Source organism: Pecten maximus, chromosome 15 (assembly GCF_902652985.1).
Source record: "Pecten maximus chromosome 15, xPecMax1.1, whole genome shotgun sequence".
Lineage (NCBI taxonomy): Eukaryota > Metazoa > Mollusca > Bivalvia > Pectinida > Pectinidae > Pecten > Pecten maximus.
In genome coordinates this window covers 38,113,278-38,137,200 of record NC_047029.1, presented here as the reverse complement: position 1 = coordinate 38,137,200, position 23,923 = coordinate 38,113,278, and the positions used below count along the sequence as shown (strand labels likewise).

General features: G+C 40.7%; 1 protein-coding gene across 3 annotated transcripts in view; it reads left to right on the top strand.

Moving 5' to 3' along the window:
• Positions 1-455: 455 nt before the first annotated feature.
• Positions 456-23,923, top strand: part of LOC117343839 (calcitonin receptor-like) — a 118,653-nt gene continuing 95,185 nt past the window's right edge. The window contains exons 1-2 of one of the 3 annotated variants that reach the window (XM_033906372.1): positions 456-473; positions 10,500-11,550. In XM_033906372.1, coding sequence (XP_033762263.1) covers positions 11,515-11,550 — 36 coding nt within the window. In that variant the 5' untranslated portion in view covers positions 456-473; positions 10,500-11,514. Of the gene's footprint in view, positions 474-3,317; positions 3,452-10,499; positions 11,551-23,923 lie in introns of those variants that run through there. The other 2 variants (XM_033906371.1, XM_033906373.1) reach the window with 2 other exon arrangements.

Here is a 23,923-nt window from a genome sequence, read left to right as displayed (position 1 = left end):
CTGGTCAGAGTGAGGGTAATTCGCTACATTATACGGACTTATCCTGGTCAGAGTGAGGGTAATTCGCTACATTATACAGACTTATCTTGGACAGAGTGAGGGTAATTCGCTACATTATACGGACCTATCCTGGTCAGAGTGAGGGTAATTCGCTACATTATACGGACTTATCCTGGTCAGAGTGAGGGTAATTCGCTACATTATACGGACCTATCCTGGACAGAGTGAGGGTAATTCGCTACATTATACGGACCTATCCTGGTCAGAGTGAGGGTAATTCGCTACATTATACGGACCTATCCTGGACAGAGTGAGGGTAATTCGCTACATTATACAGACTTATCTTGGACAGAGTGAGGGTAATTCGCTACATTATACGGACATATCCTGGTCAGAGTGAGGGTAATTCGCTACATAATACGGACATATCCTGGTCAGAGTGAGGGTAATTCGCTACATTATGTATATACCAGGTAAGTGTATGTTGGATGGAGTAAATATGGGAACATGTTTAGTAGTAATGTACAGCTTAAATTGTGACTGTTTCAATGCTACATGTATATTAATTCCATCTCATACTGTACAAGTTTAACTGTCCGAGATAAGAACGTAGTCAGTTTAAACCTGGGACAGTTTACCTGTTTCTATGGTATCATGTATATAATTCAATTAGTATTCTTTTGGTCGGTTTATTGTATTATATTGGTCGATTTATTGCGCGTGCTTCTTCCTACTCGTACAGTGTATTTATGATATGTGTATTCGGTGGTATTAAGATCTGAGGCGACTGAAACTCAACGCACAAAGATCGAAGCAACGTAAATATGGCAATGTAAGGATTTCTCACCATTTAGTCTAGACTAGTCCCCAGTTTCTAGAATATTGAAACTATAAATGAAATTAAGAAACCTTTATGATGCCGGTGTCTGGGATATATCAGATTCCTTACTTTGTAACTAGAGGGGGGTAATCTAATACGAAATAGAATAATAATAACAAAGGGAAATACCTCCCCCCCCCTACCCCCCTCCCCCTCCCCCCACTCCCGTCCCCACCTAAAAACAATAATAATAACAAAGGGAAAGACCCCCCTCCCCCCCCCCACTCCCGTCCCCACCTAAAAACAATAATAATAAAAACAAAGGGAAAGACACCCCCCTCTACCCCCCCCCCCCCACTCCCGTCCCCACCTAAAAACAATAATAATAATAACAAAGGGAAAGACCCCCCCTCCTACCCCCCTCCCCCTCCCCCCACTCCTGTCCCCACCTAAAAACAATAATAATAAAAACAAAGGGAAAGACACCCCCCCCCCCCCCCCCCCCCCACACACACACACACACCTAAAAATAAGATAAAAACTTAGGCGTTGGTGGCAAGTCTACGTCTAGTCGTGAATAAAAACTGAAACACACGAGTAAGTTATATTGTAATACTGTATATCAGATTGTTTGGACCTCGTTTAGAATGTGGTGCAGTTCTCTTGTCTCAAATCTATGTTTGAATCACTAAACGTTTATAATACAGTGGCTACTGAAATCAAACACATTTTTGATAGGAATTAATTTTCGCGATGTTTGCGTGTCAGGACAAGTACGAAAATTAATCACCGTGGAAATGTTACCGAAATATTTTATTCAAGTGAAAACAAAACTCTCTTCTGTCATTTCGGGAAAATACTTCCCTTGTTAAGGATATCTGACAGATGCTGTTTCCTATAACTAATAACCATCTTAATAGTAGTTAGATGTCTGATTATATTGATATTTGTATTTTATACTTTGTTTGTTTGTTGTTACGTATGCTTATATCTTTGTCGACCATTAAAAGTCCTTCTAGGTTTGTTCTGCCTTCAAAATGAATAATTCTAAGACACTTTATCTAAGATGGATGTCTTAGTGGAAAGCTATACTAGAAACTACATGTATAACGCGTGAGGCTGATTCCGTCAACCCTTTATGCTGTTAATAATCGATAATACTTCAGCTCGCAGATCATTTAATTGTCTGATTATATCATACCTATAATGTATGCAATTTATATGAAAACACATAATTCAACGCGTCTGGCAATAATTAGTCTGCGTTTTAACATAAATTAAGATTCATTACCTACGAAAAATCACAGTACCGCGATATTTCGATATTCGTGGTAATGGTTATATGGACCCCAAACCCATTATTCTGTCCATTGGCTGCAGAAGTGTCCAAGGCATTTGACGGACAGCATACATTTGGTCACGTAATTTCACTTCATGAACGTAATACTAACTAGCCAAACTCTATATATATTACGTGTCCGTATCGGGTTCTGTGAGTCCATAATATTATACTCCAGAGCCGGCATCATGTCAGGTTCAGACGCCCACTCCCCCTCTCCACTGATCCCAGCGTGTTTTGACACTGTCTTGATATAAAGCTACTTATTAAAAGAAGGACAGTTTACCATATCATGCGGCAGGATTTTCACATCTATTAAGCAAAGTTTTGCTGATAAAGCTTGTGCCTTTAATATTATTAATATATCATATTCATTTAATATTCACTAAACTTTATACAATTTACACGTTGAAACATAGACTGGGGTTCGTCCGCCAATCACCTCCCCCTCCCACCTTCCCCCTCAATGGGTGCTCACAGTATGTACTGATTGTCACAAAACTGCATGAACTAGTACCGTGGTAAAATAGTATCACAATTAACACAAACACAACAAAAGAAACGATGAAAAATATAAAAAAAAAAAGAGCGTCCTAAAAAAGTCCGAAAGTTACAAACCAAATATTAAGACGGGCACGATAGGATTCCTCTTGGAGGACATGAATTATTCATTCTGTGAAATAAACGTAATTCACGTAAAAAGGAGATCACAAGATTGATTAAACTTGATATAAAGACATGCAAGGTACATTGTATGTGATATATTATAAAACATATGGATATTCTATTTTGTCATACTCATTAGTATATAGATCACCAACACAGCACAGGGTTAGTAACAATTACCGTAACGTTGACATCCATTCTGATCACCATACCTGATGCTCATTTATAACTTTATAAGAGCTCGTGTCTGTTTAATTAAACCCGAACATTTATTATGTATAATTAGCATTTTATAAACTATTAACACCCTAACAAGGACTTGTTGTAAGCGACCCTATCTTTGATCATACCGCGCCATATGGGCTTGGTTTATTTTATCTCGTTAAAATTTATTGACTTGGTTTGCGATACTACTGGTATATACTTCAATGACAATAAATCCTGGGTGATAAACTGACTGGCCCCTGTGTGTTTATACAGCGAACACTCTCACCCATACTCACACATCTGTCTGCCTTCATCTCATCTGTGGTCATTTCTGGGGCGAGCGTTCAGCCGATGTACAGCTATGCGATTCTCTGGAAAGGCTTGTGCCATTTTGTGGATTAATATAGCACCTCCGACAGGTATTTATGATTGTCTAATATACATGGCGTTTATAACTGAGAAACACGTCTATACCTGAAACACAGAGCTTTCTAGTATAGTACAATATTATCTGTAGTGGCTTACAAACTGAAACCGTCACGATATATGTCCCCGTCTTTACATTTATTTTATTGACAGCTTGATATAAATAATGATTTACTAGTTATAGTATTATAGTATACATATACCTGTACAGGTATCACATTATAGTATACAAACACCTGTACATGTGTTACATTATAGTATATATATACCTGTACAGGTATCACATTATAGTATACATATAGCTGTACAGGTATCACATTATAGTATACATATAGATGTATAGATATCACATTATAGTATACATACACCTGTACAGGTATCACATTATAGTATACAAACACCTGTACATGTGTTACATTATAGTATATATATACCTGTACAGGTATCACATTATAGTATACATATAGCTGTACAGGTATCACATTATAGTATACATATACCTGTACAGGTATCACATTATAGTATATATACACCTGTATAAATATCACATTATAGTATACATATACCTGTACAGGTATCACATTATAGTATATATACACCTGTATATATATCACATTATAGTATACATATACCTGTACACGTATCACATTGTAGTATACATACACCTGTACAGGTATCATAGTATACATATACCTGTACAGGTATCACATTATCGTATATATACACCTGTATATATATATCACATTATAGTATATATACACCTGTACAGGTATCACATTATAGTATACATACACCTGTATATATATCACATTATAGTATACAAACACCTGTACAGGTATCACATTATAGTATACATATACCTGTACAGATATCACATTATAGTATACATATACCTGTACAGGTATCACATTATAGTATACATATACATGTACATGTATCATATTATAGTATACAAACACCTGTACAGTCATAATTAAAGTCATTATCGCAAAGATTTTATTGAATTAAATTGAATGGGTATTAGAAAACAGGCAAAAGCCTATATAAACCCTCTTTCTTTGGTGGTTTAATGAACTGCATACATCAATAATAATAGTAATGAAGCTAAACAAAAATGGCACACACTTAACGGACCAACATGTACCGCATAGTAGATAATGTTTGGTTACCTCCCTTTACATGTTTACAAAATAGAGAATGGAGCGTTTTAGAGACACAGAATAATCTATATTTATAATCACATGAATAAAAGTCATCATGCATATTCAAAATGTTCAATGTGACTTCCAAACATGTTGTCTGCGCTGTGAAAATGTGTTTCAGTTAATATTCAGTCGATCGTGACCCCGCTCGACGCTGCGTGCTTTCAGCAGATTTTTTCAAGAAAACGTGCATCTGGGATACTCTTGCAACATATACACATAATTTCTTTTTCAGCGAAATACCGCGATTGAGTGAAGTCGATAGGGGTAGGGCTATTGTCGATAGGGGTAGGGCCATTGTCGATAGGGGTAGGGTGACTAGGGCCATTGCTCTGATAATGTAGGGGCATTCACAACGTCGTGTAGTCCAGCAATATGGTGTACATGATACAACAATATCCCGATAAGTTTGGCGTCTCAGAACCACAAAGAGATTGGTTGACCGTCCCAGGAGCGGAGGGGCCGCGGTGGCCGAGTGGTTAAGGTGTCCCGACACTTTAACACTAGCCCTCCACCTCTGGGTTGCGAGTTCGAAACCTACGTGGGGCAGTTGCCAGGTACTGACCGTAGGCCGGTGGTTTTTCTCCGGGTACTCCGGCTTTCCTCCACCTCCAAAACCTGGCACGTCCTTAAATGACCCTGGCTGTTAATAGGACGTTAAACAAAAACAAACCAAAACCAACCCAGGAGCGGACGCTCGAGGATTACGTGGCGGCGTCAAGATATACCCTAATATAATCTGTCACCTCCTTAGGTGTGAGACATGAGGATCTCGAGGCTTGACGAGTGTTTGACAGCTTAAGTATCTTACCTGGACGGGTGAGATTACTCTGTCTTACTTCCATGAGATGAATGATTATTTTTCTCTTATCGTATTCACCCTTTTATGTATCTAATATGGACTGACATTAATGCAAGGAATATTGACGTGTCGTGACGTAATTGAATTGTCAACGTGACGTCATTGTATTGTCGCCGTAACGTCATTGCATTGTTAACGTGACGAAATGCAATTGCTGAGAACGTTCAAAGAGCAAGTAAAGCTTTTTCCTAACATGAGATAAGAAAAGCTCACCCTTGTAAAACTCCTGATATCTCTATCCAGGGTAAGAGAAATACGTTTCTCGCACCTCCGTTACCGATTTCATTTCGCGGGAGTAGGCTACGACGCCCCTATGTTAGTTTGCCATTAATGCAAAGCTGACGCCAATGTCGAATGCAGAAGTTTCTTGCATATGAAGCTAATCGGTTTGATTGGGCCCATTGAAGAATCTTGTTATCCACTGGCGAATCTCGCTTTATGCTTTACAGGTCAGATGGACGACAAAGTGTCGATCGACGTCTTTGTGAGCGACATTCTGACTCTTGCGTAAAGTGACAGATTCGGGAGAGGATCTGTCATGGTATGGGCAGGGATATATCAAGGCAGTGGCTCCCCTCTCGTGGTTATCCATGGTGATCTTACAGCAGCAAGATGTCGGAATCACGTCTTGAAACCACACATTCTTCCTTGTATCCGTCAACTTACGCTGCTGCAGGACAACGAGGCGCCATGTTGTTAGGGTTTGTCGTGACTTTCTGACTCAAAACAACGTTCCGGTTCTTGATTGGCCCGTTATAGTCCAGATATGTCCTCAACCGAGAATTTATGGGACGAGCCAGATAGGAGGGTTAGGAAGTGTAACAACGTTCAATATAATGTCGCTTATTCAGGAGTGGAATAATATCCTTCAAAGGGCAGTAAACATTGATGGGGTCAATGTTAAAGGGAGTAAGAGCAGCCCCTGGTGCAAAGGGTGGGCATACGTTACTGATTTGGATCATACGGCGTATCTTACCCTTATTTTTTTCGGTTTTCGCACAAACTTTGTGACAGGACAACAAAAATCATCAAAACGTATTCAGTAACGATGGAAACCAACACCATAAACACATCATTAAATAAGCATGTAAAATAATAAGTATAGAAAATAAACTTGCCATCCCTTTTCCCGCTAGTATAGTTCATTTTCCATTTCTAAAGGTAGATAGTGACATCCCTTTCCCCCTAACCTACTGTGTTTAATATCCAACTTGATTCGATATTTAGGGACGTATATAAAATGTCACGATGCCGGTGACAAAAATCGACTGTAACGTTTATAGGTGATAGTAAAGATCACGGGGAAGGTTTAAGGTCACCATAATGATGCTATCAGGGGATGTTCTATTTCCTTATGATGTATGAAGTGTCGGATGTATTTGCTTCTTGTTGATATGTCTGGTGGTTCAATTGTCACAAACACAGCTCCTTTTTTAGAATTCGACTTAGATATATATAGTGGGTGTTGTGGATAAGGCAGAAGACGTGTACCCTACTTGAATTTCAGACGTTATTTTATTTCTATCTGCATTTTGTTCAAATTTGCCTCGTTTTATATCATAACGATATTTTCTGCTGTTTCCGAATACGTGCATCACTTACGTGGTGATAGTTCTGATTTTAGGTCCGGTAAAGAGCATGATGGGCTTGTATTGATAGGCATGAAGCAGACTGAAAAAGAAAATCAATAAAAACGGGTATCGGCAGGGGTCACTTGCTCTCTATCCACGTTATATCTTATGTCATGTGGGATATAGCAATTTTCCCAAAAATTAAAGAAATAAAATTTGAAAAGTTGAAAATTTTCATCGACATTGATGCATGCTACCTGTTTTTCAAACAGTAAAACGGGCTTTATGTAGGGAATAAAGCACATCGAAGAGCGCATATCAAATGAAATCGTCCGTGTTAAGTTATCACATATGACACTAGTGTTATATACCCTAGACAGATGTTCATTGGCTGGGCATTTCATAAAATAGACCATAACGTGACGCCTTGAATTCTGAATTGAGCAACAAAAACGGCTGTCTCTGTTTGATGAAGTCTTCCACACGCTGACTTTAAAACATGTCAAAATGTTTTGTTTTTTTTTATAAAAAGTATTTTAAATCTGTTTTCATTTCATATGAGGTTTTTATGAAACCCGTCTCACCACGGCTATAACAATTAAAAAAACTTCTAATACTCGTTTCATAAGATTTCGTATCAAATGAATATCCTTTAAGATCTTATGTACACGTACACGATACTGTATATAGCCCCGTGTCCGATCCCTTGCAATCATAAGGATGCTGAGATTTGATTTTAATCTGTTTTATCGATGGTCAGTACTCCTTTGTTACAGATGGTAACGGTATAGAAATGTTCTGTCTTATTGTATGAGCATGTTACACACTATTGCAATCCAAATTTATCTTCTGGTCAAATCCTAACACAATGTTAATATTGTAGTGTTGGTTGTATAATACTGATCCAAAGTCTCTTATCCACAAGCTTGCTGCAGCATCAACTAGCAATAACACATTCCACAATAAGAAGCTGTTAATTTCGCGCGTGACCTTTGTAGTAGTTATTTGATAGTCTATCGTTTACTTGGCTGTTTTGATACGAACTTATATTAATATTACAATCAGTTTTTTTAGTCGCTGTTATTAACTCCAAACCATAACCATTGATTTGTACGTAAATGCGAAGTTCCTTATCAACTCAGGTTCTGCGTCGTATACAATTTCACAAATCATTTATTTCATTACTTTTTCTGATCTCCGGTATTCTAACGATGATGTTTGAGAGGAAAACAAATAGGATCAATACAAAAAAGAACAATAAACAATTTATTTTTCCGGGTAATTGGCATCATGTGATAGTTCTTTTTTAGCATAAACGCGATATTGTCGGTAATAAAGTAAAGCCATATAGACACCATGTGTGGTATTTCAGTGTGATAACACTATAAAATCATTCTTCAGTGCTCCCATTGTCTGTGGACACCGTTCCTAAATAACCTTGTGTTAATTGTCATAAAAAAGTGAGACTCTTCCAAACCAGATCAGTCATAAATAAATGTCTGTTTGACGCACTGGCTGTTTATTGAGACAAGTTGATATGGTATATTAGGTATTATTGAAATAATGAGGCCTGACACAAAACTAATGCGCATAGATATATGTAATCCCTATCAAAGATAAGGACGGGTTTCGAAGTTACTGAAAACACTCGATCAAGATTCCAATTTAATTCTTAACTTAAACACATACTTTTTTTCTAAAGACAATACCATTCGATGACACAATTTTACAAGTTTCTTGGTTGTATTTCAATACCGTTTGTATAAGTCGTACAAGGATCGGCCAGACTATTGCTTGTTACTGAGAGATCTGTTCAGATGTATCAATATCAAGTTTCAGGATGGTCTGGCAATATCCAACATTTGTTTAATTTGGAGGAGAATCCACAAGGGAGACCGAATGTGGTCGGTTTACAGATTCTTCCTCGCCTGTTAAGCTGTAAATTTATAGACAATGTAAAAAAAAAACCCGCTCTAATAGCGCCAAGGTGGTGCCTTATCCGAAACCTTGGCTGATAGATGTAGAGACATTGGTTGATAGATGGCGGTTACTTTTTATTGTGATTGGAAGGAAGACGGCAATTTTCATCTATACTCTATACTACAGGTATTAATCAAGCTATCATTGACTCTGTAACATTTGCTCTGGCGACATTTTTGACGGTTTGTTAACTGCTGTATGGGGTTTAACGTTAGACGGTGTCTATTGGGGTCGCTGCGTCTAGTACAAACAGAAGAAAACAAAACATACGAATACAGACGAACCTCTTTATCTCGAGTATTTCAGGCGATATTTTATAGAGGTTTTTATTGTTGGAACTGAAGTTTTTACTTCGAACCAAAGCGAGTCTTCGTTTCTGTTTACTGGTCCGATATTATTTCGTTCCTCACGCGTAAAACAACAAACAACACACACTCCAGTAACCTGGTAAATGTCTAAGTATCAATACAACCTTTGCTCATGTTCTGATGTTTAAACCCCAACAACTTCCACCTGACTACGCTGTATTTTCTGTCCTAATGCATTTTTGGCAACACATTGTGAGACTGGCCTTCGTGTGAAGTGTGCGCCAAAGAAGAATGATAACTGTTCTGTAAGCAGACAGAGAAATGCAATCACTTAATGTTCTTCGTTTTGCGTTTGGCAAACAAAAACTGTAAGGACTGGTTAGGCTGTCAATACAATGCGAACTATTGAAGATTTGTGCAACAATGTCGAGGGTGTGGCATTTCAGTTTGACAACACTTGGAAGTTTATCTTCAAGCATCATACTTAAATATGCATACGTGCATATGTTAAATCTGTATAGCTGTAATATTTCACGATAGGGTCCTGTCTGAACTATTTAACAGGTATTAGATTTAGCGCTACATCGCCTTATACACGTTCTTCGGTACACATTACTATACATTTGAGTGTATTTAAGCGAACGCGATTATATTTAGCGAAATTACCGCAACCACCCACCCCACCCACCCCCACCCCCTTCCTAGGAAAGGTATCTACTGTACATTCACTACAACATTAAGACGTTATACGTTTTGAAATTTGCATATATTTTTTTTTATAAAACAGAATAGATTAATATAAAAATAACATAATGCAATGATTGTATCAGATATACATAAATAGCAAGCTAGACTGTCATCCTTTTAGGAAATAATTGATCTTTTGGATTATAGGCTTTGGTACCTGGAATCACTGAGGAGTCCTAGACGAACGAGACGGCTCCATGATGCAGTTTTAATTCAATATTTGTAACGTACTTCGTACTGTATTTGTTGCTTAATCTTTATTTATATATAAAAAAAAATCTTGTTTTATGTTTTTGTTTCATAAAATAGCAAATAATGATATCTTTTATACCAACAACTATGTAAGCACTCGTTTTCCTTTGTTGTTTTAGAAGCCTGAATCCTGAAGAAAACGCATCTCTTTGGGGGAAAAACGAGTCAGAAAAGGAATATCACGAATGGACACACTGTTAGAAAAATAACATCACGTACGGACTTACTGTTTGATTCATGTAGCAAACGACAAACACTGGTGATGGGGTCCAAAGATAGACATATATTTTGATGACAAAAGCTATCGTTCATACCTGCATTATTAAGAGACTTCTATATTTAATTGTTACACTGTTGTGAGGAGCCGACAGAATGTTATATTGGAAATAACTGTACCAAGGCAGTGTGATAGAACCAGCTTTTGTGATGATGGACACGGTCAGTCTCTCAGAGAGAAATAGATAAGTGAGAACGCCGATCATGACCTAGATATCAGGGTGTTTGATAAATAACGATGTATGTGTCAATTATCACATTTTGTTATCCCCAAACGATAGTAGTTCGTACAAAAGTGATTCCATTGAGTTTAAACAGGTATGTGTGAACCATGCGAACCATGCGTCCTAGAAACGATTAACTCTTAATAACTTCCTATTGACTTTCACGTCTATACTAAGATATTGTGCCGTTTATCGATCCGCGTGTGATATGACTGACCAGTAGTATTGGTCAAATACAAAATACTCGGACCGTTGACCGGTATATATCTGTCGAGTACATGAACACGGCTGTTTTCTGGGAGATAAATAGTTATTGTTTTACGGATACATTTTAGGGTTTTCTGAATGCTCTTTTTATCCCCTTGGTCGATGATTCTCTCTGTAAACAGTGTTGGAGCTAGAGTGTCGTGTTCTCGGCAACTCGTGCATACGAAAGTGTACTTAACTGTTATAGACTTGGGAAAATAGTAAACTGAGGTTTCAGTCCTATATCGGAACTCTGCTGTAAAACTTTTCAGGGATTGATGTGCCGTATGTATACTACCGGCCGGACTCTTACAGAAGTAAGGTAGCTTCTGTTTATTTACCGATTAGACACGAGTTAGATAATTTACAGTTTACACCTTCTCTCAACATGGATTACAGGATCACCTACGTTGTCTTTATACAAGTAAGTACCCTTTTCACATTTGGTGTCATATATATATATGTAGCAATAGTTTAGACTATTTTCCATATTCTTTGCACAGTTCGAACATTGGTAATACTTTCTTATTGACAGTACAGATTCTTAACGTTTGAAAAATAATTTCCTTTTGAAAGTTTTTTTATCTTGTTGACTCACTAATGTTTGATAAGAATAATTTTGAAAAAAATAGCATAAAGAAATATGTATATCGCCTGTCATCAGCTGATCGAGCCTGTGGTATAGATCTACACGAAATGGAATATAACTTACCGCCGTTGGATTGTTTTGAAACACACCTAATGTAGTCATGTCGTCCAGATGACTCTGTGTTCTCGGGATTACGTCCAACCCAGCATTAGTACAAATGTGTTGTAGTTATCAACATATGGTGGAGTGTGTCTAAACATGATTTCTGTTTCTAGCATGCACGTAAATTTGATCATTGATCCTTTTTGACGATCATTTCCCGTTAATTTAAAGCATTATGACATTAAAGACATTATGGTTTTGCAAGGTACACTTATTATATATGTAGTACTATTTTTTTGCGATGACAAACACATTTTTCAGTTTCATTTCCTTTCTCATATTTTAAGTCTTTATCCAGTGTTTATCGGTACTATTACTCAATTCACATTTTTGATTTTCAAAAATATTTTTAAAAGTGATCTTGTCAAAGAGAGTCTTATATTAGAAATCGCACACTTTTAAGGAAAACATCAGCGAAGTAATTTACTATTCTGTTTTCTAGACAGGATGTTATCGGTTGTGAGCAATAAAATGTCTATAAACCAGCATGGTAGATCACCGTGAGATATGCATAGCTGTTAGAATGTGGCTACAGAAATAGAGGACAGCGCCTTCTCTACTAGAAAGATTAGAAAGTTTGTGTTGTATTTGCTTCTATCATTGAAATTGAAAGTTATCTTTTAAAAACTTACAATAAATCACTAGGTATCGTATCAAAAACATCTGTTTCCGACACGACGAAATGTATACTCGTGTGCCAAACCGACCTGTTGATAAGCTACAGTATTTTAAGATAGATATCCTGTGAATTGGAATACTACCGGAATCCAGAAATAACTCGCAACGACGTAATGTTCTTTCTTATTCACATTTATTTTAATTGTTCTTTATATCTGGGTTTTCTGTTTTCTCTCCACTCTCAGCTTCCACATTAAAAAAACAAAGACTTTCATACTTCTTAAATTGTGTGTCATTTGTACAGTCTTTATAATACCATGACTGTGGCATTTTGTTGTGTTTTCGGCAATGTGGGGTTTATGTTCTGTCCCAATAGCCGAGACATTCCGTGGTCTATATATAACAGTACCGGGTTTATGTTCTGTCCCCATAGCCGAGACATTCCGTGGTCTATATATAACAGTACCGGGTTTATGTTCTGTCCCCATAGTCGAGACATTCCGTGGTCTATATATAACAGTACCAGGTTTATGTTCTGTCCCCATAGCCGAGACATTCCGTGGTCTATATATAACAGTACCGGGTTTATGTTCTGTCCCCATAACCGATACATTCCGTGGTCTATATATAACAGTACCGGGTTTATGTTCTGTCCCCATAGCCGAGACATTCCGTGGTCTATATATAACAGTACCGGGTTTATGTTCTGTCCCCATAGCCGAGACATTCCGTGGTCTATATATAACAGTACCGGGTTTATGTTCTGTCCCCATAGCCGAGACATTCCGTGGTCTATATATAACAGTACCGGGTTTATGTTCTGTCCCCATAGCCGAGACATTCCGTGGTCTATATATAATGACAGTACCGGGTTTATGTTCTGTCCCCATAGCCGAGACATTCCGTGGTCTATATATAACAATGACAGTACCGGGTTTATGTTCTGTCCCCATAGCCGAGACATTCCGTGGTCTATATATAACAGTATCGGGTTGATGTTCTGTCCCCATAGCCGAGACATTCCGTGGTCTATATATAACAATGACAGTACCGGGTTTATGTTCTGTCCCCATAGCCGAGACATTCCGTGGTCTATATATAACAGTACCGGGTTTATGTTCTGTCCCCATAGCCGAGACATTCCGTGGTCTATATATAACAATGACAGTACCGGGTTTATGTTCTGTCCCCATAGCCGAGACATTCCGTGGTCTATATTTAACAGTACCGGGTTTATGTTCTGTCCCCATAGCCGAGACATTCCGTGGTCTATATATAACAGTACCGGGTTTATGTTCTGTCCCCATAACCGAGACATTCCGTGGTCTATATATAACAGTACCGGGTTTATGTTCTGTCCCCATAGCCGAGACATTCAGTGGTCTATATATAACAGTACCGGGTTTATGTTCTGTCCCCATAGCCGAGACATTCCGTGGTCTATATATAACAATGACAGTACCGGGTTTATGTTCTGTCCCCATAGCCGAGACATTCCGTGGTCTATATATAACAGTACCGGGTTTATGTTCTGTCCCCATAGCCGAGACATTCCGTGGTCTATATATAACAGTACCGGGTTTATGTTCTGTCCCCATAGCCGAGACATTCCGTGGTCTATATATAACAGTACCGGGTTTATGTTCTGTCCCCATAGCCGAGACATTCCGTGGTCTATATATAACAATACAGTACCGGGTTTATGTTCTGTCCCCATAGCCGAGACATTCCGTGGTCTATATATAACAATGACAGTACCGGGTTTATGTTCTGTCCCCATAGCCGAGACATTCCGTGGTCTATATATAACAGTACCGGGTTTATGTTCTGTCCCCATAGCCGAGACATTCCGTGGTCTATATATAACAGTACCGGGTTTATGTTCTGTCCCCATAGCCGAGACATTCCGTGGTCTATATATAACAATGACAGTACCGGGTTTATGTTCTGTCCCCATAGCCGAGACATTCCGTGGTCTATATATAACAATGACAGTACCGGGTTTATGTTCTGTCCCCATAGCCGAGACATTCCGTGGTCTATATATAACAGTACCGGGTTTATGTTCTGTCCCCATAGCCGAGACATTCCGTGGTCTATATATAACAGTACCGGGTTTATGTTCTGTCCCCATAGCCGAGACATTCCGTGGTCTATATATAACAATAACAGTACCGGGTTTATGTTCTGTCCCCATAGCCGAGACATTCCGTGGTCTATATATAACAGTACCGGGTTTATGTTCTGTCCCCATAGCCGAGACATTCCGTGGTCTATATATAACAGTACCGGGTTTATGTTCTGTCCCCATAGCCGAGACATTCCGTGGTCTATATATAACAGTACCGGGTTTATGTTCTGTCCCCATAGCCGAGACATTCCGTGGTCTATATATAACAGTACCGGGTTTATGTTCTGTCCCCATAGCCGAGACATTCCGTGGTCTATATATAACAATGACAGTACCGGGTTTATGTTCTGTCCCCATAGCCGAGACATTCCGTGGTCTATATATAACAGTACCGGGTTTATGTTCTGTCCCCATTATGTTCTGTCCCCATAGCCGATACATTCCGTGGTCTATATATAACAGTACCGGGTTTATGTTCTGTCCCCATTATGTTCTGTCCCCATAGCCGATACATTCCGTGGTCTATATATAACAGTACCGGGTTTATGTTCTGTCCCCATAGCCGAGACATTCCGTGGTCTATATATAACAGTACCGGGTTTATGTTCTGTCCCCATAGCCGAGACATTCCGTGGTCTATATATAACAGTACCGGGTTTATGTTCTGTCCCCATAGCCGAGACATTCCGTGGTCTATATATAACAATGACAGTACCGGGTTTATGTTCTGTCCCCATAGCCGAGACATTCCAGTGGTCTATATATAACAATAACAGTACCGGGTTTATGTTCTGTCCCTATAGCCGAGACATTCCGTGGTCTATATATAACAATGACAGTACCGGGTTTATGTTCTGTCCCCATAGCCGAGACATTCCGTGGTCTATATATAACAGTACCGGGTTTATGTTCTGTCCCCATAGCCGAGACATTCCGTGGTCTATATATAAACCCGGGTTTATGTTCTGTCCCCATAGCCGAGACATTCCGTGGTCTATATATAACAGTACCGGGTTTATGTTCTGTCCCCATAGCCGAGACATTCCGTGGTCTATATATAACAATGACAGTACCGGGTTTATGTTCTGTCCCCATAGCCGAGACATTCCGTGGTCTATATATAACAATGACAGTACCGGGTTTATGTTCTGTCCCCATAGCCGAGACATTCCGTGGTCTATATATAACAGTACCGGGTTTATGTTCTGTCCCCATAGCCGAGACATTCCGTGGTCTATATATAACAGTACCGGGTTTATGTTCTGTCCCCATAGCCGATACATTCCGTGGTCTATATATAACAGTACCGGGTTTATGTTCTGTCCCCATAGCCGAGACATTCCGTGGTCTATATATAACAGTACCGGGTTTATGTTCTGTCCCCATAGCCGAGACATTCCGTGGTCTATATATAACAGTACCGGGTTTATGTTCTGTCCCCATAGCCGAGACATTCCGTGGTCTATATATAACAGTACCGGGTTTATGTTCTGTCCCCATAGCCGAGACATTCCGTGGTCTATATATAACAATAACAGTACCGGGTTTATGTTCTGTCCCCATAGCCGAGACATTCCGTGGTCTATATATAACAGTACCGGGTTTATGTTCTGTCCCCATAGCCGAGACATTCCGTGGTCTATATATAACAATAACAGTACCGGGTTTATGTTCTGTCCCCATAGCCGAGACATTCCGTGGTCTATATATAACAATGACAGTACCGGGTTTATGTTCTGTCCCCATAGCCGAGACATTCCGTGGTCTATATATAACAATGACAGTACCGGGTTTATGTTCTGTCCCCATAGCCGAGACATTCCGTGGTCTATATATAACAATGACAGTACCGGGTTTATGTTCTGTCCCCATAGCCGAGACATTCCGTGGTCTATATATAACAATAACAGTACCGGGTTTATGTTCTGTCCCCATAGCCGAGACATTCCGTGGTCTATATATAACAGTACCGGGTTTATGTTCTGTCCCCATAGCCGAGACATTCCGTGGTCTATATATAACAATGACAGTACCGGGTTTATGTTCTGTCCCCATAGCCGAGACATTCCGTGGTCTATATATAACAATGACAGTACCGGGTTTATGTTCTGTCCCCATAGCCGAGACATTCCGTGGTCTATATATAACAATGACAGTACCGGGTTTATGTTCTGTCCCCATAGCCGAGACATTCCGTGGTCTATATATAACAATGACAGTACCGGGTTTATGTTCTGTCCCCATAGCCGAGACATTCCATGGTCTATATATAACAATGACAGTACCGGGTTTATGTTCTGTCCCCATAGCCGAGACATTCCGTGGTCTATATATAACAATGACAGTACCGGGTTTATGTTCTGTCCCCATAGCCGAGACATTCCGTGGTCTATATATAAGACAGTACCGGGTTTATGTTCTGTCCCCATAGCCGAGACATTCCGTGGTCTATATATAACAGTACCGGGTTTATGTTCTGTCCCCATAGCCGAGACATTCCGTGGTCTATATATAACAATGACAGTACCGGGTTTATGTTCTGTCCCCATAGCCGAGACATTCCGTGGTCTATATATAACAGTACCGGGTTTATGTTCTGTCCCCATAGCCGAGACATTCCGTGGTCTATATATAACAATGACAGTACCGGGTTTATGTTCTGTCCCCATAGCCGAGACATTCCGTGGTCTATATATAACAATAACAGTACCGGGTTTATGTTCTGTCCCCATAGCCGAGACATTCCGTGGTCTATATATAACAGTACCGGGTTTATGTTCTGTCCCCATAGCCGAGACATTCCGTGGTCTATATATAACAGTACCGGGTTTATGTTCTGTCCCCATAGCCGAGACATTCCGTGGTCTATATATAACAGTACCGGGTTTATGTTCTGTCCCCATAGCCGAGACATTCCGTGGTCTATATATAACAATGACAGTACCGGGTTTATGTTCTGTCCCCATAGCCGAGACATTCCGTGGTCTATATATAACAGTACCGGGTTTATGTTCTGTCCCCATAGCCGAGACATTCCGTGGTCTATATATAACAGTACCGGGTTTATGTTCTGTCCCCATAGCCGAGACATTCCGTGGTCTATATATAACAATGACAGTACCGGGTTTATGTTCTGTCCCCATAGCCGAGACATTCCGTGGTCTATATATAACAATGACAGTACCGGGTTTATGTTCTGTCCCCATAGCCGAGACATTCCGTGGTCTATATATAACAGTACCGGGTTTATGTTCTGTCCCCATAGCCGAGACATTCCGTGGTCTATATATAACAGTACCGGGTTTATGTTCTGTCCCCATAGCCGAGACATTCCGTGGTCTATATATAACAGTACCGGGTTTATGTTCTGTCCCCATAGCCGAGACATTCCGTGGTCTATATATAACAATAACAGTACCGGGTTTATGTTCTGTCCCCATAGCCGAGACATTCCGTGGTCTATATATAACAATGACAGTACCGGGTTTATGTTCTGTCCCCATAGCCGAGACATTCCGTGGTCTATATATAACAGTACCGGGTTTATGTTCTGTCCCCATAGCCGAGACATTCCGTGGTCTATATATAACAGTACCGGGTTTATGTTCTGTCCCCATAGCCGAGACATTCCGTGGTCTATATATAACAGTACCGGGTTTATGTTCTGTCCCCATAGCCGAGACATTCCGTGGTCTATATATAACAGTACCGGGTTTATGTTCTGTCCCCATAGCCGAGACATTCCGTGGTCTATATATAACAGTACCGGGTTTATGTTCTGTCCCCATAGCCGAGACATTCCGTGGTCTATATATAACAGTACCGGGTTTATGTTCTGTCCCCATAGCCGAGACATTCCGTGGTCTATATATAACAGTACCGGGTTTATGTTCTGTCCCCATAGCCGAGACATTCCGTGGTCTATATATAACAATAACAGTACCGGGTTTATGTTCTGTCCCCATAGCCGAGACATTCCGTGGTCTATATATAACAATGACAGTACCGGGTTTATGTTCTGTCCCCATAGCCGAGACATTCCGTGGTCTATATATAACAGTACCGGGTTTATGTTCTGTCCCCATAGCCGAGACATTCCGTGGTCTATATATAACAGTACCGGGTTTATGTTCTGTCCCCATAGCCGATACATTCCGTGGTCTATATATAACAGTACCGGGTTTATGTTCTGTCCCCATAGCCGAGACATTCCGTGGTCTATATATAACAGTACCGGGTTTATGTTCTGTCCCCATAGTCGAGACATTCCGTGGTCTATATATAACAGTACCGGGTTTATGTTCTGTCCCCATAGCCGAGACATTCCGTGGTCTATATATAACAGTACCGGGTTTATGTTCTGTCCCCATAGCCGAGACATTCCGTGGTCTATATATAACAATGACAGTACCGGGTTTATGTTCTGTCCCCATAGCCGAGACATTCCGTGGTCTATATATAACAGTACCGGGTTTATGTTCTGTCCCCATAGCCGATACATTCCGTGGTCTATATATAACAGTACCGGGTTTATGTTCTGTCCCCATTATGTTCTGTCCCCATAGCCGATACATTCCGTGGTCTATATATAACCGTACCGGGTTTATGTTCTGTCCCCATAGCCGAGACATTCCGTGGTCTATATATAACAATGACAGTACCGGGTTTATGTTCTGTCCCCATAGCCGAGACATTCCATGGTCTATATATAACAATGACAGTACCGGGTTTATGTTCTGTCCCCATAGCCGAGACATTCCATGGTCTATATATAACAATGACAGTACCGGGTTTATGTTCTGTCCCCAAAGGCGAGACATTCCGTGGTCTATATATAACAATGACAGTACCGGGTTTATGTTCTGTCCCCATAGCCGAGACATTCCATGGTCTATATATAACAATGGCAGTACCGGGTTTATGTTCTGTCCCCATAGCCGAGACATTCCGTGGTCTATATATAACAATGACAGTACCGGGTTTATGTTCTGTCCCCATAGCCGAGACATTCCGTGGTCTATATATAACAATAACAGTACCGGGTTTATGTTCTGTCCCCATAGCCGAGACATTCCGTGGTCTATATATAACAATGACAGTACCGGGTTTATGTTCTGTCCCCATAGCCGAGACATTCCGTGGTCTATATATAACAGTACCGGGTTTATGTTCTGTCCCCATAGCCGAGACATTCCGTGGTCTATATATAACAGTACCGGGTTTATGTTCTGTCCCCATAGCCGAGACATTCCGTGGTCTATATATAACAGTACCGGGTTTATGTTCTGTCCCCATAGCCGAGACATTCCGTGGTCTATATATAACAGTACCGGGTTTATGTTCTGTCCCCATAGCCGAGACATTCCGTGGTCTATATATAACAATGACAGTACCGGGTTTATGTTCTGTCCCCATAGCCGAGACATTCCGTGGTCTATATATAACAATGACAGTACCGGGTTTATGTTCTGTCCCCATAGCCGATACATTCCGTGGTCTATATATAACAGTACCGGGTTTATGTTCTGTCCCCATAGCCGAGACATTCCGTGGTCTATATATAACAGTACCGGGTTTATGTTCTGTCCCCATAGCCGAGACATTCCGTGGTCTATATATAACAGTACCGGGTTTATGTTCTGTCCCCATAGCCGAGACATTCCGTGGTCTATATATAACAATGACAGTACCGGGTTTATGTTCTGTCCCCATAGCCGAGACATTCCGTGGTCTATATATAACAATGACAGTACCGGGTTTATGTTCTGTCCCCATAGCCGATACATTCCGTGGTCTATATATAACAGTACCGGGTTTATGTTCTGTCCCCATAGCCGAGACATTCCGTGGTCTATATATAACAATGACAGTACCGGGTTTATGTTCTGTCCCCATAGCCGAGACATTCCGTGGTCTATATATAACAATGACAGTACCGGGTTTATGTTCTGTCCCCATAACCGAGACATTCCGTGGTCTATATATAACAGTACCGGGTTTATGTTCTGTCCCCATAGCCGAGACATTCCGTGGTCTATATATAACAGTACCGGGTTTATGTTCTGTCCCCATAGCCGAGACATTCCGTGGTCTATATATAACAGTACCGGGTTTATGTTCTGTCCCCATAGCCGAGACATTCCGTGGTCTATATATAACAATGACAGTACCGGGTTTATGTTCTGTCCCCATAGCCGAGACATTCCGTGGTCTATATATAACAATGACAGTACCGGGTTTATGTTCTGTCCCCATAGCCGAGACATTCCGTGGTCTATATATAACAGTACCGGGTTTATGTTCTGTCCCCATAGCCGAGACATTCCGTGGTCTATATATAACAGTACCGGGTTTATGTTCTGTCCCCATAGCCGAGACATTCCGTGGTCTATATATAACAGTACCGGGTTTATGTTCTGTCCCCATAGCCGAGACATTCCGTGGTCTATATATAACAGTACCGGGTTTATGTTCTGTCCCCATAGCCGAGACATTCCGTGGTCTATATATAACAGTACCGGGTTTATGTTCTGTCCCCATAGCCGAGACATTCCGTGGTCTATATATAACAGTACCGGGTTTATGTTCTGTCCCCATAGCCGAGACATTCCAGTGGTCTATATATAACAGTACCGGGTTTATGTTCTGTCCCCATAGCCGAGACATTCCGTGGTCTATATATAACAATGACAGTACCGGGTTTATGTTCTGTCCCCATAGCCGAGACATTCCGTGGTCTATATATAACAATGACAGTACCGGGTTTATGTTCTGTCCCCATAGCCGAGACATTCCGTGGTCTATATATAACAGTACCGGGTTTATGTTCTGTCCCCATAGCCGAGACATTCCGTGGTCTATATATAACAATGACAGTACCGGGTTTATGTTCTGTCCCCATAGCCGAGACATTCCGTGGTCTATATATAACAATGACAGTACCGGGTTTATGTTCTGTCCCCATAGCCGAGACATTCCGTGGTCTATATATAACAGTACCGGGTTTATGTTCTGTCCCCATAGCCGAGACATTCCGTGGTCTATATATAACAGTACCGGGTTTATGTTCTGTCCCCATAGCCGAGACATTCCGTGGTCTATATATAACAGTACCGGGTTTATGTTCTGTCCCCATAGCCGAGACATTCCGTGGTCTATATATAACAGTACCGGGTTTATGTTCTGTCCCCATAGCCGAGACATTCCGTGGTCTATATATAACAATGACAGTACCGGGTTTATGTTCTGTCCCCATAGCCGAGACATTCCGTGGTCTATATATAACAGTACCGGGTTTATGTTCTGTCCCCATTATGTTCTGTCCCCATAGCCGATACATTCCGTGGTCTATATATAACAGTACCGGGTTTATGTTCTGTCCCCATTATGTTCTGTCCCCATAGCCGATACATTCCGTGGTCTATATATAACAGTACCGGGTTTATGTTCTGTCCCCATAGCCGATACATTCCGTGGTCTATATATAACAGTACCGGGTTTATGTTCTGTCCCCATAGCCGAGACATTCCGTGGTCTATATATAACAGTACCGGGTTTATGTTCTGTCCCCATAGCCGAGACATTCCGTGGTCTATATATAACAATGACAGTACCGGGTTTATGTTCTGTCCCCATAGCCGAGACATTCCATGGTCTATATATAACAATAACAGTACCGGGTTTATGTTCTGTCCCTATAGCCGAGACATTCCGTGGTCTATATATAACAATGACAGTACCGGGTTTATGTTCTGTCCCCATAGCCGAGACATTCCGTGGTCTATATATAACAGTACCGGGTTTATGTTCTGTCCCCATAGCCGAGACATTCCGTGGTCTATATATAAACAGTACCGGGTTTATGTTCTGTCCCCATAGCCGAGACATTCCGTGGTCTATATATAACAGTACCGGGTTTATGTTCTGTCCCCATAGCCGAGACATTCCGTGGTCTATATATAACAATGACAGTACCGGGTTTATGTTCTGTCCCCATAGCCGAGACATTCCGTGGTCTATATATAACAATGAAAGTACCGGGTTTATGTTCTGTCCCCATAGCCGAGACATTCCGTGGTCTATATATAACAGTACCGGGTTTATGTTCTGTCCCCATAGCCGAGACATTCCGTGGTCTATATATAACAGTACCGGGTTTATGTTCTGTCCCCATAGCCGATACATTCCGTGGTCTATATATAACAGTACCGGGTTTATGTTCTGTCCCCATAGCCGAGACATTCCGTGGTCTATATATAACAGTACCGGGTTTATGTTCTGTCCCCATAGCCGAGACATTCCGTGGTCTATATATAACAGTACCGGGTTTATGTTCTGTCCCCATAGCCGAGACATTCCGTGGTCTATATATAACAGTACCGGGTTTATGTTCTGTCCCCATAGCCGAGACATTCCGTGGTCTATATATAACAATGACAGTACCGGGTTTATGTTCTGTCCCCATAGCCGAGACATTCCGTGGTCTATATATAACAGTACCGGGTTTATGTTCTGTCCCCATTATGTTCTGTCCCCATAGCCGATACATTCCGTGGTCTATATATAACAGTACCGGGTTTATGTTCTGTCCCCATAGCCGAGACATTCCGTGGTCTATATATAACCGTACCGGGTTTATGTTCTGTCCCCATAGCCGAGACATTCCGTGGTCTATATATAACAATGACAGTACCGGGTTTATGTTCTGTCCCCATAGCCGAGACATTCCAGTGGTCTATATATAACAATGACAGTACCGGGTTTATGTTCTGTCCCCATAGCCGAGACATTCCGTGGTCTATATATAACAATGACAGTACCGGGTTTATGTTCTGTCCCCATAGCCGAGACATTCCGTGGTCTATATATAACAATGACAGTACCGGGTTTATGTTCTGTCCCCATAGCCGAGACATTCCGTGGTCTATATATAACAATGACAGTACCGGGTTTATGTTCTGTCCCCATAGCCGAGACATTCCGTGGTCTATATATAACAATAACAGTACCGGGTTTATGTTCTGTCCCCATAGCCGAGACATTCCGTGGTCTATATATAACAATGACAGTACCGGGTTTATGTTCTGTCCCCATAGCCGATACATTCCGTGGTCTATATATAACAGTACCGGGTTTATGTTCTGTCCCCATAGCCGAGACATTCCGTGGTCTATATATAACAGTACCGGGTTTATGTTCTGTCCCCATAGCCGAGACATTCCGTGGTCTATATATAACAGTACCGGGTTTATGTTCTGTCCCCATAGCCGATACATTCCGTGGTCTATATATAACAAT